The sequence below is a fragment of the Gopherus evgoodei genome, chromosome 6 (genome assembly GCF_007399415.2).
Source record: "Gopherus evgoodei ecotype Sinaloan lineage chromosome 6, rGopEvg1_v1.p, whole genome shotgun sequence".
Classification (NCBI taxonomy): domain Eukaryota; kingdom Metazoa; phylum Chordata; order Testudines; family Testudinidae; genus Gopherus; species Gopherus evgoodei.
In genome coordinates, this window is record NC_044327.1 from 9,413,333 (window position 1) to 9,432,961 (window position 19,629).

The following is a 19,629-nucleotide window of genomic DNA, read 5'->3' on the forward strand; positions in this document are numbered from 1 at the left end:
CTATGCCATCTGCCCCTGCCCCACATACATAATCGGCACAGATAGTCCATGCCATCACCTGCCACTGCCCAGGCCACTATTGTTTTTAGTGAGCTGGGTCAATGCGTATGAGTGCTAGCCTATGTGTATTTGACCTGAGAATCACATCTCCAGCTCCAAGTGTAGATATACCCTTAAAAGAGACATCCAATTTTTAATTAAGTCCTGCCAACATTGGGAAATTTACCAGCATAGCCATTCCAGAATAACATTGAAAGTAGAGTAATAATTCTGGAATAAAATCACTTTGATTCTGAAAGAGTGTCCACCCGGGGAAGTTATTGCAGATAGGGAAATTATACCAGAATAGTTATAGCGGAATAGTTGATTGTCATGCCTATTCTGGAACAATTTCCCTCACTTAGACACAACCTTAAAATCTCCAACTGATGGAGAATTTACCTTGCCCCTTGGCAATCTTTTCCAATGGCCTTCAATGTTTACTTCAGCTAAGCCATGCCAATTGACACCAGCAGAGAATTTGCCTGAGATTAGGGCTGGCCAGAAAATCAGAATTCTGTCTTGTGAAAAATTTTGAGAGTACAATATTTGATTTCATTCCACTGCAGAACACAAATGAAACCCTTTGAAATATTTCAGGAAAAACAATAGAGCAAGCTCCACCCCCGAGCAGCCAATAGCTCAGAGGTTAGGCCATTCATGTGGGATGAAAGAGAACCAGCTCAAGTGCCTGCTCCAAGTTAGGTAGAGCAGTGACTTGGACCTAAATCATCTACCTCCCTGATGAGTGCTTAATCCCTGAGCTATTGCTACTAGGTTGCTCTTGCACGAGAAATTCCATCCTGAACCTGGGAAACCTTTCTCAGCACCATTTTCATCAAAACTCAGACATTTCCATGAAAAGCTTGGTTTCAAATTGACATTTTCTGGCAAAAAAAGGATTTGTCAAGAAATTCCCACACAGCTGTACACCTCTGCCTCAATATACTCTAACGGTATAAAGTCTAAAATTTCCCTCAGCATATCCAGACAAACCTGCAAAAAACATTTGACCAAGCTGCCAGTAAACAAATTGCTTATTTTATCTTCATATAATATAATATAATATATAAAAATCTGTATAATTGGATGTTTTCTCTTTCAGGCCTCTTTCAATCTGTAGTAATGCATTTTTTGTGTATCTATGGCCTTGTCTACACTACAGGGGAAAGCCAATCTAAGCTACGCAATTTGAGTAACGTGAATAGAATAGCTCAAGTCGACATAGCTTAGACCTACTTTCCACAGGGTCCACATCTCTTTTTGTTCCGGTGGAGTACTGGAGTCGACGGGAGAGTGATCTGCAGTCGATTTAGCGGATCTTCACTAGACCTGCTAAATTGACTGCTGATGCATCGCTCACCGTGCGTCAATCCCCCAGTAAGTGTAGTAGACAAGCCCTTTGACCCTGAAGGTGTAGTTACGATCTCCCAACTGTGCAGTAAGAAAAACAAAAAGGTGGAAGTTACAAATATACAAAAGAGACAAAAAAGGAAAGAGAATGTTGTGAGATCAGATATCTTCACAGGTGCTGGAACTAGGAATGCTGGGGGCCAGGCTGTCACAGCCCCTGGCTTGAAGTGGTTTCCATCATATAGAGGGTTTACAGTTTGGGTCAATGGCTCTCAGCACCCCCATGATACAATTGTTCCAGCACCCCTGGATAGCTTGGTCTTCTACGGAGTTCTTTAATATGTTCAAGAGTCAGGCCACATCTACACCCCAGCACTTACAGTGCCACAGCTGCACTGATACAGCTGTTCTGCTGTACTATTCGTAATGGAGATGTTCTAATCTCTCCCATTATAACACCTTCCTCTGCAAGAGGCAGGAGCTATGTCAGCAGGAGAAGCACTCCTGATGACCTAGCACTGTCTACACCAGCGCTTAGGTTGGTGTAATTTACTTCGCTCAAGGGTGTGAATTATTCACACCGCAAGTGACGCAGTTATACTGAAGTAACGTGTAGTGCAGACACGTTCTCACTTGCAGCATTATTGAAGTGGCTCACTGTGGAGAATGTAGGAACTGCACCCTCTTGGAAACGTAAGTTGAGACTCTATTAGCAGGGGATGTGGAGATTGGACAGAAGTTTCTGGAACTCGTATTTGATTGGCCGGGAAGCAGAGAGGTTGGAACAAAAGGATCTGATTGGTGGATGTCGATTAACAGTAAAAGGACTTGGAAAAAAGAAGAAAAGGGTCACCGTAAACTGTAGCAGCACAGTGTGAGCCCCAAGAGAAATGAGAATTTTGCCATTAACTCAGAAGCAGGCCTGGGCCCCAAAGATCAATGGGGCTATAGACATTAAACACCACCGCTTGTGTTGTGCTCAGAAATTGGCTACGGGGAAAATGGCTGACGTAAGTTTAATTTCAGTATAAAATAAATTGCTTGCCACAGATTACAACCAGAGCTGGTTGGGGACTTATTTTTTTCCGTACACGTTTTTGTTGCAAAATTTAAAACTGAACAATTTTTTTCTGATTTTCAGCACAAAAAAATGAATGGTTTAATGGAAAACTATTTTTCAAGGAAATAAATCATTTTTGAAGAAAAGAATTGTTTGACAAAAAAAAATTATCAAAAAATGTTTCCAACAGTTCTAACTGAAACATCTTTTGTCATGGAATTCGACGGATGAGTCTAATATCAGTGCAAGGACAAACACTCAAGCCACAGAGCCTGCAGGCTTCATTCCTTCCCACCTACTGTCCAGAGCAGCTGGCTGGGAGGAGAGCACTGCTCTTCAAGAAGGGGTGAAGTAACTTTCTCCCTTCCCAAAGAAAGGAGAATGGTTATGATGAATCTGAAGCACGTTTCATTCTCTTCTTCTGGGGCAATACAGATAGGCACTGATTCTGTCTCAGGGCAGACTGTCAAGTTACATCTTGCTCAAAGAGTAAGTGGCTTTCCCTGGGTCACAAGGAATGCATGCCATGGCTGAGACTTGAAGCTAGCTCCTTGCCCAGTGCCATAAGCACAAAGCAGACGCTTCCTTTCTAAACCAGCCAGCTGGGCCTACACCCTCTGATGAGGGAAAAAAATGTGAAAATGATTGATCAGACAGATAGAAGTGGGCAAGTGCTGCCTAACTGCCTATCTGCTTATCCATCCACCCAGATGGATTTCTTATCCTTTTTATCTTTCCTTTATTTGCCATCTGCTTTCCTGTTTCTTCATTCCATTCTCCCAGCCTACAGAGTTATCAAAACAATTCCACCACTTTGCCCACCAAAGGACATTTTGCCTGTTTGTTTGTTTTAATTTACTTCCTTAAACGATACTTCTCGGTACTTTGAATTCCAAACTCGTGTGCATGCCTGCTGCACGTTTGACATTGCTCCAAGGTCAACAGCACTACAGAAAAGCTACAGGATTCAAGTCATGCTGCAAATTCTTGATAAGTAGCTGGTAAGCAGTTTCATTTGTATAGGTAATGACAAATTTTAACTGTAATAAGATGCATATCAAAAGTTAGCAGATTTAATTTATTTTGTTTGTATTAATGTGTTTCTGCAATGACTGAGCCCAACCAGTTTGAAATTAACTCATTTAAAATTGCAGAATAATCAATCCAGGCTGAAAGACCCAGCTTGCTGTAAATATCTTGCCGTGTGATCTTCGGTTGGGTAAGTAAGAGCACTAATACATTCTACCACTCTTCCTGATTTCATTGTTTAATCTATACATCAGCATCAGACTAAAATCCTAAGGGGGGACAGTAAGCCTTATGTGTAGTTTTATTTACTACGAACCCCGTTCGTGTCCCCACTGAAGCCAATGGGAGTTCTGGATGCAAGAGAAATGCAAGGTTGGACTATAACCAAATCACTGTGATTGAGTTGCAGGCAAAATAATAGGCTACCAGACAGTAAGTTGTATAAGACCATGATTTAAGTGTCTGCCTAACTATAAGCATGTAAGCAATTTTACTGATCTCAGTGGGACTCCTGTCCTTTGTACAGTTAGACACCCTGTGGACTGGGGCCTATCCAACATCCTCCTGAAATCAATAGAAATATTTCCATTGACTTCAATGGGCATTGGATCTGTGCTCCTTGAAATGGATGGGAAAAGTGCTATTGAGTTTAGCGATTCAGGATCAGGCCTTGAAGGAACAGCTATTCGGATGCTGCTGTGGTGTGAAATAGAGAGCGTCTGAGCCAGAAAATTCAGATTTGTGCTTCAGCGCCCGAGGAGCGTTCAGATCTGGGGTTCGATTCAGCCCATTATGAACATTGGGGCCGGTTGCAAAAGTCAGAGCCAGATTCCATTTCTAACTATCTGCCTGGCTCCCAAGGTATCAGTTAATTCCCATGTAAAATCCATCAGACTGTGTCAAAATGTCTAAACGCCCACACATCTGTCCATTTCACGTAGTGGTGGGGATAGACCGCAAAGCCATGTGGTATGGAGTTACCATGCCCCTTGAACAGTCTCATCTGTACTTTGCTCACTAATCCTTCTCCCCCAGGACACATTCCAACCCTCTCAACAACTCTGAGCAGCAACCATCTTGTTCAGAGATCAGCCAGCCCCAGAAACGTTTCCTCTTCCTCTCACCAAATGTGGAATAGATCCACCTCCTGCTCCCCAGCACCACCACCCTCACACTGTGTCCAGTTACTCCTGCACGGGGAAGATTTGCCATTGCGACAGTGGTGGTGCTTCTTTATGTGAGCGTCTCGCTGTCTGACAGGCTGCTCATCCTGGTGACCTGCCATGGTTCGAAACGGGAGCTGTGTGCCATAGGAAAAGGGAGGTCCCTAACCTCCTGACGGGCAAAGCACGGATTTCTGGTCTTGAAGGCTTCAGAGCATTTTAGAGCCCTCTCAGCCATGTGCAGCAGGATCAGTGATGACTCACGGACACGGCTTTACAAGCAAAGGGACACACATGCAGAGCACACATTCCGGCCCCGATTCAGCCAGGTACTAAAGCACATGCTTAACTTTACGCACACGAGTAATCCCACTGACTTCAATGGAATGACTCACCTGCTTAAAATTATGCACATACTGTACTTAAGTACCTTGCTGAATCAGGGCCACACTCCTTGACTCTGCCAGGGGATCCACAGACACCCAGTTCTTTTGACTTCATTAAGGCGTAAGGGTCCACACCACAGACAAACATCTGACAGGGATGGTCTGCATGTACTTATTCCTGACTCAGCTTGGTGGGAGCACTGGTTGACTTCCTGAAGCACTGTCCAGCCCTACATTTCTATACTAGCAGACTGCACTGCAGTATCAGGGCCGTATCAGGATAATGCATATGACTGGAATATTGGTATAGGAGGGTACAGCTTGCTCAGGAAGAACCAGCAAGGAAAAAAGAGATGAGGTGTTGCCTTATACATTAAAAATGTACACACTTGGACTGAGGTTGAGAAGGAAATAGGAGACAGACTTGTTTAAAGTCTCTGGGTAAGGATAAAAGGGGTAAAAAACAAGGGCAACATCATGGTAGGGGGTCTACTACAGACCACCGAACCAGGAAGAAGAGGTGGATGAGGCTTTTTTTAAACAATTAACAAAATCATCCAAAGCACGGGACTTGGTGGTGATGGGAGACTTCAACTACTCAGACATCTGCTGGGAAAATAATACAGCAGGACACAGATTATCCACCAAGTTCTTGGAATGTATTGGAGACAATTTTTTTATTATTTTTTTTTATTTTTTTATTTTTTTATTTCAGAAGGTGGAGACAGGGGAGAGGCTGTTCTAGATTTGATTTTGACAAACAGGAAGGAACTGGTTGAGAATTTGAAAGTGGAAGGCAGCTTGGGTGAAAGGGATCATGAATTACTTGGACAAATTAGATGTCTTCAAGTCACCAGGGCCTGATTAAATGCATCCTAGAATACTCAAGGAGCTGACTGAGCAGATATCTGAGCCTTTGGCAATTATTTTGAGAAGACATGGAAGCCAGTCTATAAAAAGGGAAATAAGGACAACTGAGGGAATTACAGACCAGTCAGCTTAACTCCTGTACCCAGAAAGATAATTGAGCAAATAGTTAAGCAATCAATTTGCAAACACCTAGAAGATATTAAGGTGATAAGTAACAGTCAGCATGGATTTGTCAAAAACAAATTGTGTCAAACCAACCTGATAGCTTTCTTTGACAGGGTAACAAGCCTTGTGGATAGGGGGGAAGTGGTAGATGTGGTATATCTTGATTTTAGTAAAGCTTCTGATACAGTTCCACATGACCTTCTCATAAACAAACTACAGAAATGCAACCTAGATGGAGTTACAGATGCTCCCCGGCTTACGCAAACCCTACTTACGGAAATCCGGATTTATGGAAAAAAAATCCGTAAGTTCTGTAAGCTTTTTGTTTTTTTTGTTTTTTTTGCATAATTGTCAGAGATACATTCCCGACTTACACAAAATTTGGAACGGAATAATTTCGTAAGTCGGGGAGCTTCTGTACTATAAGGTGGGTGTAAAACTGGTTGGAAAACCATTCCCAGAGAGTAGTTATCAGTGGTTCACGGTCATGCTGGAAGGGCATAATGAGTGGGGTCCCACAGGGATCAATTCTGGGTCCAGTTCTGTTCAATTTCTTCATCCGTGATTTAGATAATGGTATAGAGAGTACACTTACAAAGTTTGCGGACAACAGGCTGGGAGGGGTTGCAAGTGCTTTGGAGGATAGGATTAAATTCAAAATGATCTGGACAAACTGGAGAAATGGTCTGAAGTAAATAGGATGAAATTTAGTAAGGATAAATGCAAATACTCCACTTAGGAAGGAACAATCAGTTGCACACACACAAAATGGGAAATGACTGCCTAGCAAGGAGTACTGCGGAAAGGGATCTGGGGGTTATAGTGGACCACAAGCTAAATATGAGTGTAACAGTGTAATGCTATTGCAAAAAAAAGTGAACATCATTCTGGGATGTATTAGCAGGAGTATTGTAAGCAAGACATGACAATTAATTCTTCCACTGTACTTTGCTCTGATTAGGCCTCAACTGGAGCATTGTATCCAGTTCCGGGCGCCACATTTCAGGAAGGATGTGGACAAACTGGGGAGAGTCCAGAGAAGAGCAACAAAAGTGATTAAAGGTCTAGAAAACATGACCTATGAGGGAAGATTAAAAAAACTGGGATTGTTTAGTCTGGAAAAGAGAAGACTGAGAGGGGACGTGATCACAGTTTTCAAATATGTAAAAGGTTGTTACAAGGAGAAGGAAGAAAAATTGTTTTTCTTAACCTCTGAGGACAAGACAAGAAGCAATGGGCTTAAATTGCAGCAAGGGCAGTTTAGGGTGGACATTAGCGAAAATTTCCTTTCTGTCAGGGTGGTTAAGCACTGGAATAAATTGCCTAGGGAGGTTGTGGAATCTCCACCATTGGAGACTTTTAAGAGCAGGTTAGACCAACACCCGTCGGGGTAGTTTAGATAATACCTAGTCCTGCCTTGAGTGCAGAGGACTGGAATAGATGACCTCTCGAGGTCCCTTCCAGTCCTACGATTCTATGATTCTATTGTGCACCGTGCTCATTTGCTGTTATGCATTTGATGCTACAGTTCAAGCCAATGGGCAACAGGCTTAGAAAAATCTCAAAACAACATTTTAACATTTCGATTTCATGTGTCAATATTTTTCTCTGCAAAGACGTAACTTTTTGCTCTTTCTTTAATGATAAAACATCTGGCACAAGACAAAATCGCTTTGCTGATGAAGCAAAACCTTCCTAAAAAGAATTGTTTCTCTTTGATTTTCCGATATCAACAGTCATTCTTTTTCCACCATTCTTTGTTTGCTTATTGTTGTTTTTTAACAATCAGTCCTAAATGAAACCATTGATGCGTCTCAGACTTCCTTTGTCCCCAGAGGCAAATCATTTTGCTCACAGCTTGGTGAGTTTTAATCATTTTTCCTTATCAAAATAGACGCATTCTGGATGGGCTGTCTGACAAATGGCTGCTAAATGGAACACATCCTAGTTCAGCTCTTTGCAGCGCATCCCTACAATCAGCGGATCCAGACCACACATCCATCACAGGACTCTGAATAAGCCCAATCCACTCTTGATATTAATTTACAAATACAACAAAAAAAGACCTGACACAAACTGAAGACTCAGGCAGGATTTTATTTAAATTATTGCCAGGACAATGGGATCAATAGAAGAAAGTAAGCATAGAGACAAGCAGGATTGAGAAAAGAAAGGCATAGGGCCAGCATTTTAAAGGTATTTTGCCACCTAACTCCAGTTGATTTCACTGACTCATAGAGACTAAAAAAATAAGGGCCAGATTGTGCCACTTTTACTCACATTGCACCAGATGCTAGGCTGCTATAAATCAGTTAGTCTCCAATGGAGTTACATCAGTTTACACTGGATCTGGATCCATTGTATAGGACCTTCCTCATTGAATAATTCCAACTGATTTCAATGGGACTGACTGCAGAATAAAGCCCTATTTCTGCACGCTATTCCACGTAGGCATGAATATGGGTGATCAGGTCTGTTCCTCAATGACTATACAGGTTGGATCTTGAGCTGGTTTAAATTGGCATGGCCTCTGACTCTACATTGATTTACACTGGCAAAGTATCTGGTGCTATGTCTTGAAACCACATTCTGGTACCTTCGAGAATACTGTCACCTCAGTGATTTTCATTTCTAGTCTCAGCTCAGCAACAATCATGATTATTGCCTTCCAAAGGGCCGTTTGCGTTGAGATTCACTGATGAAAATCCCTTGCCAACAGTTTAATGGAAAAATAGTCAGTGCTTCTCTTAAATTCGCTCACCAAAAATCTATTTGATCAATTCACCATAAAAATGTATTTCAAATACATCTAATCCAAGCAGAGGCTATGGAAAGCAAGCAGATATGGAAGCTACTCATTAATTACAAGAAGAACAATGTTTCAAACTTCAGTGTGGCCTGAATCCAAATCACCCAAAGAGATTTTAGGCTGAGTCAATAAAGTGGAGAGTTTCAAAGGCACTGAGGGCAATCAGGGCCCCGATACCCATTGAAAGTTAGTGGGTCTCGGACGTCTGACACCCATTTGTGCCTCTGAAAATGTCCCTCTTACTCATCACTGTGCATACCATTAAGCACACGAGTAGCCCCATTGACTTTAAATTGTGTTAAGTCTCATGATGCTTTGTGAAATAAGCCAGTATTTTAATGTCCATTTGACAAATGGTCAAAGAGAAGGTGAATTAATTACTCATGGTTACACAGCTAAGGTAAAAACCATCCCTAACAAACTATGCAAAAGGCCTGATCCTAAACCCTTAAATCAGTGGCAGGAGTCCTGTGAAATAGCATTATAATGATCATCACCTGCCTCCAGAATTGTCTAAGAGTCACACATCTTCGTATATTCAATTAGTGTAATCCCAGGACAGGCCCTGATTTAGCAAATCACTTGAGACCATGCTCACGTCCACTTGACTTCAATGGGATTTAGGGCTGGTCTTCACTACGGGAAGATCGACACTCAGGGTCGATTTAGCGGGTCTATTGAAGACCCGCTAAATTGACGGCAGAGCGCTCTCTGGTCAACCCCGTTACTCCAGCTCCCCCAGAAGGGTAAGGGAGGTTGACCGGAGAGCGTCTCCCATTGAGGCAGTGTGGTGAAGACACTGCGATAAATCAACCTAAGCTACGTCGACTCCAGCTACATTATTCACGTAGCTGGAGTAGCATCACTTAGGTCAACTGACCCTGGTAGTGAAGACAAGCCCTTAAACACATGGCTGACTTCAAGCATTTGAGCAGTCCCATTGAAGTCACTCATATGTTTAACGTTCACTATGTGTCTGAGTAAACTGCTGCACCACAGCCATGATCACGCAGAGGAGCAAGGTGGAGTGGAACAGACACTTCTCCCTCTGATACATTACAGACAAAAATTCCATTGCCTGTAGCATGGGTACGTCTGCACCCATCAATCACAGTGTTTCCTCATGACTCTGTATGAATTCCATATAACAATACCACAGCAAGGTCAGCTTGGCAGAGTTTGAAACGAATGTTATTTCACTCCACAGCTCTATTCTGCCAACACCAAACAATGAGATCAGAGTACAACACACTGAATATCCGATACGAAACACAATTATCTACGTCCTACGTTTATTTCACTGAGATCTGATATATTGCTAGTGTGCATGTATTATATGAAGAACCTACTGATACAATACAGAAAAGTGAAAAAATTAGAAAACGGTATTTACATATCTTAAAATTGCATATATGGTATTTCTAGGTAGACATACTGATGATAGCTAGATCTTGCCCTATTCTGTGTACATTACACCTCTACCCCAATCTAACGTGACCAGATATAACACCAATTTGGATATAATGTGGTAAAGCAGCGCTCCGGGGGGGGGGGGGGGGGCTGCGCACTCCGGCGGATCAAAGCAAGTTCGATATAACGCGGTTTCACCTATAAAGCAGTAAGATTTTTTGGCTCCTGAGGACAGCGTTTTATCGGGGTAGAGGTGTATATCATTAAGGTGTGTATTCTGCCTAACCCACTGTACTGGCTGTGGGTTAAGTGACCACTTAATAAAGTAAAAAGGTTTTACATTTTGCTAATCAGTCTGTATGTATTCATAGGAGTAACACCTATAGTGAGAATTAGAGTTGGATAAGCTATTTACAGTGACAGGTGTATTCAGTAAATTTAGCACGTTTTTCTCTGCATCTTTTGTTTGCCAGCAGACTTTGACGTTCATAGATTTGTTAGTGATTCAGCGAGTCCCTGTTCCCAACAGTGGTTCAGCACAGACAGCCCACTGGCTAATGCAGGCATAAAGAACTGGGACAGCTTGCAGGATTGGGGCCTGAATATTCAATGCAAATGGAAGTCAGCCCCCGCATTGCTCCTGAATTATGCATGTGAGGTTGATTGTTATTTTCACATGAGTCACATGGCGTTGTTCTCCTTTCGTTACTGGATAAACAATAAAGTCATTAGACCACTGATTCTTTCAGGAAGAGGGTGAGAACACTTTGTGACAGTAGGAGGTGCCAAGCCTGCAGGGTTAGGGGATTTTAGGTAGAGTTGGTTGAGAATTTTCCGGTGAAACATTTTTTTCATTGGAAAATGCCAGTTCATCAAAACCAAAACCGTTCACAGAAAAGGACCAGTTTTGATGAATCTCCCAATTCAAAAGAATGTTGGGGAAAATATTCAATTTTCCATGACATTTTTTAACTGAAAAGTTTCAGTCTTTTGTATTTAAAAAGACTTTTTGTTTTTGAAATTTTAGTTAGTATATACTAACTAAACAAAATTAAAAGATAACAAAGTCAAAACTGAAATGAAACATCTCGAAATTATCAAAATAAAGTGGTTTGGCAAACCCAATCCAATTGGATTTTTTGGATTATTGGTTTGCAAATTTTAGTTTAGTTTTAGTTTTCAGTATTTCATCCCAATTCGGAACAAAAAAATTGAAATCTTAAACTCAGGGGATGGGAAAACCATTTCCAGTCCAGCTGTAATTATGGAACCTATTCTATTTTGAAGGCCAGGTGACCTTGCATCAGGCCTTGTCTTAGACATCGCTGATAGAGAAATTGAGCTATTTGAGTACTATAGGTAAATTAATTTTTTATTGGTAAATGTCAGTACATGTCGATTTCACCATACACACAAACCAACAACAGAAAAACACTTCCATCCATTATAATCAAAATTGACAGATGAACAAAGTAAGAACAATGCTGCTTGAGAACTTATGAGAGTTTGATTTAAGGACATTTACTTTGTATATTTTGACCTGTGATGTTGACAATTTGTAGTTTAACAATCACAAAGCTTTCATTTTTTGAATCTCAGCATCTACTAATTTTGCCAAGCCTAACTCTAAGCGAAGTCCAATTTAGAATGCTTTGTCTCCCATCACAGTCAAACAGAATAACTGTGTATGGCATGTTCGTGCAGCATACCAGCTGAAAACATTGTGGCCAGATTCCCATCTGGGTATTTAATTGTCTCTGTGGCAGGGCACTGATCGGGGCTTTTTCCCTGGTGAAATCATACACCAACGTCCATCTAATTTAACTGTGTTCAGCCTGGGCTCTGGGGAACACACTTCCTCCCAGAAATGCTGTGCTGGTTTTAATCACAGTACAGCAATATTTCATGAGTCTGCCTCGTGAAATTATTACATTTACCGGTTTTCAGCTAACTGTTCCCTGTCACCATTTGCCACTGTCACTGTGGCAGACAAATTAGTAACTGCAGTGTGTATGTATGATCCTACTCAGGTCCCTGCCTTTGCCTCTGTGTCAGGGCTATGGCCAGGGGTGTGGGAGCTACACCATCCTTTGCCACAGTTGTTGCTAAACAATGTCTCATATGGAACAATATTGCTTATATAATGTATCAAAAGAAATGTTTTAATAGATTGGTTTCTAGCTTTCTGCCACCCATCACAATGCAGCACAGTTACTGAGATACAATAATTGCAGCATAGATGCACATGGTCCGTCCTAGCTGGGATGAAGTGGAACAGCCCGTTGGTAGATCTCTGGTTCAGGATCAAAGAAATAATTAGCTGTGTAAATCATTACTAAGTTGGTACTTGTCACCACTTTTAGTGGACATCAGTGCACATGTTCAACAAGAGGTAGTTCTGGTGGGAGGCAGACATGTGCTAAAAAGACACATTTGGAGACCAGGCAGATGCCAGGGGATAGTCAGAGACCTGCTCTACACCTAAAACTTAGGGGAACCTACCTATATCACTCAGGGGTGTTAAAAATTCACATCCCTAAGAGACATAGTTAAACCAATCTAAGCCCCAGTGCAGACAGCACTTGGTCAATGGAAGAATTCTGCCATTGACCTAGCTATCGCCTCTTGCAGAGATGGATTTACAGTGACAGAAGAACCCCTCCCGTCGCTGTAATAAATGTCTAAACCAAATCGGGGCAGCTGTGCCATTGTAGTGTTTCTAGTGTAGACATACCCCTAGTGTGGACACAACAGCATTGCACCAATGGCACAACGGGCACTGAAGTTTGTGCATGTAAACAGCATTCTTTGGATGAATTGATTGGGTAGGAAAGGAAGATTCCTACATCTGGAATACAGTTTCCCTCCAAAACTAATATCGACCACAAGGCCAAAATTCATCTTCCATGAACATTCTTACAACAAAGCTTCCCAGTTCCCACAAATGAATGTTGGTGAAAAATGACCAAAATTTCATTTCTAATTTGCCAGATCCATCACAGATAATTTTTTCTCACTCGGCAGCCAACTTCAGTAAGAACCATTCCACACACCTTACAGACTTGTTCTACTCCAGTTGGAAATATACATGGGCCAAATCTGACTTGTTTGTCAGCATGCTATTAGAGCCAAATGACCTGTCATCAGGGACCACGTCAAAGACCAGGTCCCAAATCCCACTAACTTTTATCCTAGAAGTTATAGTAGTTAAGGGCCAAGCCATCCTCTCCCATTGGAAAACCCATTGGTGGAGTGGAGCAAACTGCAAAGTTCTCCTCACAATGTTGCCCTTTAGTCACTGAAGAAAGCTGAATCCCAAAGACCAGGAGATCTGCACTGATTGATTCCAATAGCACTGTTCATAGACATAAGGCTATCCAGGTTCAGGTTCACACTGACTTAGTAGATCTTCAACTGGTGCAACCATCCAGGCTCTACTGAGCCTGGTCCCACTGCTGAGGATTTTTCAAAATCCAGCCCTAAATGCCTCTAGTTTGCAAAAGTATTCTCTGTTGGATTCAGGAGAAGAAAACGCTGTGCACATAGAAAGTGTATGATGAAATTCCATCCTATTTGCTTCCAGAAGCCTTTGAAGAAACATCGTTCTTCCTGGTTTTCTTTAACTGGTCCCAAGGAGGTGTGCAATTCAACTGGCGTCAGAATTTCCATTGCTTGCCACTTACATGACAGGAATGAGTAATGGGTCTCTCTGGGCCAAATTACATGAAAGTGCACAATGTCAGGAGAGCTGCATGTAGGGAGAAATTATCCCCACCCAGATAAAAGAGCAGATTGAAATAGCAGGAGGGATAATTTATCATTGCCCAAGGTATTACACTGGTAACAGTAAGGGGGCCAGATTCTCTGCTCATGTCAGTCTAACATGGGGAGTAACTCCATTGATTTGAATGGTATTAATTCTGATTTCCACCCATGTGAGAGAGGAATTGGACCTGAAGGGTGTAACTTTGCACAGTGGAAAATGTTCTCAGAACACAGTAATGATGGTCAAAATGGTATTAAATATAGACAAACTTATACAAAAAGAACTTGTGAAAGACTCATAGATTCTAACGCTAGATCATCCAGTCTGACCTCCTGTGTTACACAGGCCAAAGGACTTTCCTAAAATAATTCCTAGAGCACACGCCTATGGAAAATGCAGCAACCACATCATGCAAGATACTCTAGCAAAAACAAGCCTACTTGCCGTAAGCCAGTGAGAGTTTTTCCATTGACTTGAAATGCAAGATTCAGTGGGTCTTCACATGAAAGAAGAGGGGTTGGCACTTATTAAAAACAATAAAATGCACCATTTAATATAAAAATGGACATGAGGACCTGTTCTCTGAAATGTACATGCAGATTTAGAAAATCAACTCATATTTTAAAAATGCAGAGAAAATAGACAGCAAAAAGCATCTCTACATGTGTTCAGCACATAAAACAAATAACTTTGAAAACACTCTGCCAAAGTATAAGTTACATTATGCACCTACGATGCTGGGATTAACTCCGCCACAAAGACTTTTATTCTTGATTACCAAGTGCATGATTTTACAAAAACGGAAGAGTAGACTTATGTCCAGAATAGAGCAGGGGTATTCGGACCTCTCTGAGTTAGCAGAGAAAGAAAGAATAGTTTATCGACGTACAAAACAGTTACATGAAAAAACATGGACCCCGTTTCTTGATACATTTGGGTAAAGAATGCTGAGATACCATTGCAGCAAATACCAGACTGGCATTCCACTTGCCCTGTCTGCATTTTCCTTTCCACCCCATCTCTTCCTCCCCTTTGTTCCCATTTATGGACATCTGTTTTTACTGTTATTGCTACTGCCACCCTAGCATGTTATGTCTGCGTAATATTGTCTGATTTTGTGTGGTCTGGTCTTGCAGCTTTGACATGTGTAATCGCATAATTTCATTGGCTAACCTATGAAATGAGCAGTATTTGGTAATATACAAGCTATAAGATGTTTACCTTTGTGTAGCTTTTGCTGCTTGTTTCTTTATGAACATTAATCAAAAACACATGCAAATTAAAAACTCTCTGCCAGCTGTTTCAGCATAATGCACATGCAGTGCACTTCAGTGTCGACAATGTTATGTTGAAACAGCTGGCTGAGTGATCCTTACTTGCGATTTTATGTATCTGTGGCAATTCAGCTTGCAAAAACTGAAACCTGTTAATGATGTTGGCTGTGGCACTTCACTCTCATTAATTAACATTTAATGATTTTCAACAATGCGGCTGTTACTTCTCTTTATTAGACAAATAGGGGGAAAACTAGACACATGGTGAGCGAGTCGATGGTACCAGTGCCTGGGAGATGCAAAGTGACTTGACAGTGATCCCAGTCGCAGCATGTGCTTGATGTGTCAAAATCAGACATAAAATAGTTTTTAAAACTGCTTTTTTGAATGCCCCTGTTATAATGCAAATATTGACATTGGCGTTTTGATGGGATCGATGCCTGGTTAGGATCAATGATCCTTAGCTATGCCACGGGCCATCAACTCTTCCCAGCTGGTTATTAATCCACAGGAAATGGTGTGCACCTCAACTGTTATTTATTAATTACATTTCCACAGCATATGACATTGCAGGTCTTTTGGTCTCTGTATTTTTTTCCAGTAAAGGCCAGATTCTGCCATTTTTAAACATAATAAGCAATACCTGACTACATAAGTAGTCCCTCGGGTCTGAGTGTCCCCTACCTACTTGCAATGAAGTAGTACTCCACTCTGCGAGTGCTGAAATTGATTTCAGTGGGATTGCTCATGGCGCAAGCTTGAGAAAGGGTAGCAGAATCTGCCCTCAATTAAATTATTTCCCCTTTGAAATGTGCGCTGAATTTAATTAAATGTGACAACACATTGTGACTCTGCCGTGTCAATTATGGGTTCAGATATTTTCTGCCCAATAATGCTGTACAACCCAGAAGAATTAAAATTAAACTCTTTTATCCGCAGCACCTCAGTACGGACTGGTGCTTTCTTACTGATTGATTTTTTCAATTTACAACTATTAATTTATTTCACTTTAAAAAGTGAAAACTGCATTTTCTCTTGAATAAAGGAACCTGTGATAGACGTGAACAGTGACTCTCATGGCAAGTGTCCTTATAACGTGTTTATAATGCAGCAAATGACTTCACTAACACAGTACAGTAAAACCGCATTAGGTCCAATGACACTGCAGTTTGTCCAAAGGAAAAATGGGGCAGTTACCGTATGACGGGAATAATCAGAAAATTGTGCCCTTGACCTCCTAGTAAACCTAAACACCTCATGTACCTAAAATATATTCAGTATTATAGAATGAGTGAATTGTAATGATCCTGCTAAAGGCTGGGTTGGAATGGGCCACACAGCCAGCATAGAATGAGGGAATTCTGTTATAAAACATTTTTCTTCGTCTGTGTTTTTCTTTCATTTCATTTTTGCACCGTCGGGGTGGAAAAGGATCGCCATCCACAATAAGAAATGCATTAAAATAACGAAAAAGGGCATCAAGCACAAGCCAGGAAAAAGATATTCAACTGATGTAACGGAATCTGCCTGTGGTAGCCGTTTTAGAAAACCAACTGTTCTTATGTACTGCACCATCTGGCCGGGTAAGAGTTTGCACAAAGTTTTGTGTCTGTAATAGAATTTAGGGCGAGCTCTTCCACATAAGATTTTATCACTTATCTGGCCTTACTCTGGCTAGATCTGACCACTATTGGCCGGCTCTTTGTTTGTCTATAACTAGCATGCTGGACTGGACAACCACACCGAGACAGCGAACAGCTCACTACCAGCAGCAGTGAAGCATGCAGTGGCTGTTCTGTATGGGCGACCAGCTGCTAGCAATGGAAGTTTGTCAGTCTGCCTAGGGTCCCAAAGTTCCAAATATCTATGGGCCTGATCTGAAGTCCACAGAAGTCAATGGAAAGTCTCCCATTGACTTCAAGGGGCTTTGAATCAAGTCCTGTTTGTTGCTCTCGACGGTGCTGTCCCCTACTGGCGATCAAATTCAGCAAACATGCAGCCACCGCTTTCCCCAGGATATTGGGGCCAGAATGTTGGTTCCCCTGGTAAGACCTTTATATAGGGCCTCTAGGGGAAAGAAGGGGGAGGGGAGGTGCTGAGAGGCAATGAAATGTCCTAGTATCAGCACCACTGCCTGGGGCTTCTCCAATGGATTCTCCACTGGGATTTTAAAGATACAATTTTGCTCCTGGGTGGGGGGATGCCTACAGAGAGGGAGACCCGTGTCACTGTCCGGCACACACCCAAAAGCATCAACTGCCCAAACCCCACTTACCTCCTAAAGCTTGTTTCATAACAAAATCCATGGTGATGGCTTTAGATTCCTTCTGGCTCCGGCAGATCTCACATGCAAGTTGAACGGAAAGGAGTCCTCAGGTCGCAGCCTGCGAGGGACCCCCCCAAAACAACACAAAACAAAGGTCGGTCTAGAGGACAGAGAGCCGGAGCGCGAGTGTGTGTGTGTGCGTGTGTCTGTCTCCAAGAAGGAGCCCTTCTAGGACAGCTGTCAATTGCTTCCAGGACAGTGGAAGTTACTTGGCACTATAGTGAGTCCACGCTCATTGCGCAGTGTGATCGTGTGTGTGTGTGCGTGTGTGTGTGTGTGTGTGATCCCTTACACGGAGTACCACGCATTCCCAGGATGCAAGCACATCAGCATCAGCATCCGCCTCCGTTGGCCGCGAGCCAGGCACAGTCAAGACCGCTCACCCGGACGGCGCTGCACCGCCCCTGGTGCTCCCCCGGGACTCTCTGGCGGGGTCCCCCTGCAGCCCCGCGCCCGGGCTGTACAACTTCGCTGGCCGCGGCGGGCTCTGCAGGAGCGCGGGCTCTGGCGAGCAGCCCCAGCCGGAGAGCGCCCCGGGGACGTTTGAAGGTGAACCGGCAGCAGCTGGTGCAGGCGGGCGAGTCTGACTGCGAGCCGAGAAGTACCGCGCCGGGCACGTGGGGGCGGGCGGGGAGCGGGGCTCAGAGGCCCCGGGAGTGACCCCGACCAGTGCAGGCGCCTGGCACCGGGGGACGGGCGGGGGCGCGGGGCTCAGAGGCCCCGGGAGTGACCCCGACCAGTGCAGGCGCCTGGCACCGGGGGACGGGCGGGGGCGCGGGGCTCAGAGGCCCCGGGGGTGACCCCGAGCAGTGCCAGCGCCGGGCACCGGGGGGCGGGCGGGGGCGCGGGGCTCAGAGGCCCCGGGAGTGACCCCGAGCAGTGCCAGCGCCGGGCACCGGGAGGCGGGCGGGGGCGCGGGGCTCAGAGGCCCAGGGGGTGACCCCGAGCAGTGCCAGCGCAGGGCACCGGGGGGGGCGGGGGCGCGGGGCTCAGAGGCCCCGGGAGTGACCCCGAGCAGTGCCAGCGCCGGGCACCGGGAGCAGCAGCCGCCGGGTTCGGGAGCTCGGGGCAGGGGCTGGGGGGAGCCTGCAGCAGCCCGGGGGGCTCAGGCGGGGTCCCGGCTTGGCGGCCCTCCCCGTGCCCCCAGCGGCTTGCGCGCTCCACAGCGCCCGCTGAACTCCGGGCCCTGCCAGTGTCAGCCCGGGGACAGCGCAGCGGGGCGGGCTGGCTCCGCTACCCGGGAGGGGCCGCGGCTCCGGCCGCCGCATGTTCCGCTCCTGCCCCCCTGCAAACTTCTGCCAGGGACGGGATCGCGACCCCCCCCCCCCGGAAACCTGCCGCTGCCCCCCAGCCACGAGCGGCGCTGCCCGGCCCCGGGAGGGGGCAGAGGCGGGTTTCTCCGGCGGCGGGTCCCTGCAGCCCAGCCTGGCCCAGTTCAGCACCCGGCGGCGGCGGACAGCGCCCGGGGCGAGGGGCACATACCTGCCCCTCCGGGTCCGCAGCCGGGGCTCGGCGCCCGCCCTAGCAGCTCAGCCCGCGGCTCCCGCCGGCCGGGTCCATGGGGCAGCCGCAGCAAGGCGCGGGCCGGAGCGGTCCCCTGAAGTTGGAGCCGAGCCGAGCCGAGAGCTTCCCGCTCGCCCCGCTCCCTCTTTTTATCACGGGATTTCCGGACCATCCCTCCTTCCACTCCGCTAGGAGGGACCTGGCGGCTGCCTCCTCCCCCTGCCGCGGCTAGGGCGGCATCTCCAGCCTGGCAGCGCCCCCGCCCAGCTGGCACTGGTGGGGGGGTGCAAGAGGTTCGCAGCGCTCCTGCTGCGGGGGGGTTGCAAGGGAACTGCAGGGAGAGGTTGCAAGGGAACTGCGGGGGGGGGGGTTCAAGGGACCTGCGGGGGAGGGAAGTTACAAGGGAGCTGCGGGGGGGAGGAGGTTGCAAAGGAGCTGCGGGGGGGGTTGCAAGGGACCTGCGGGGGGGGAGTTTG

General features: G+C 44.9%; 1 protein-coding gene across 1 annotated transcript in view; it reads right to left on the reverse strand.

Moving 5' to 3' along the window:
• The window catches only part of CPLX1 (complexin 1), a 203,186-nt gene extending 183,919 nt beyond the window's left edge, over window positions 1-19,267 (reverse strand). The window contains exons 1-2 of the mRNA XM_030567525.1: window positions 19,133-19,267; window positions 17,600-17,708 (exon numbers count right to left, since the gene is read on the reverse strand). Of these exons, the coding sequence (XP_030423385.1) occupies window positions 17,600-17,630 (31 nt within the window). The 5' untranslated portion in view covers window positions 17,631-17,708; window positions 19,133-19,267. The remainder of the gene's footprint in view (window positions 1-17,599; window positions 17,709-19,132) is intronic.
• Window positions 19,268-19,629: the final 362 nt, after the last annotated feature.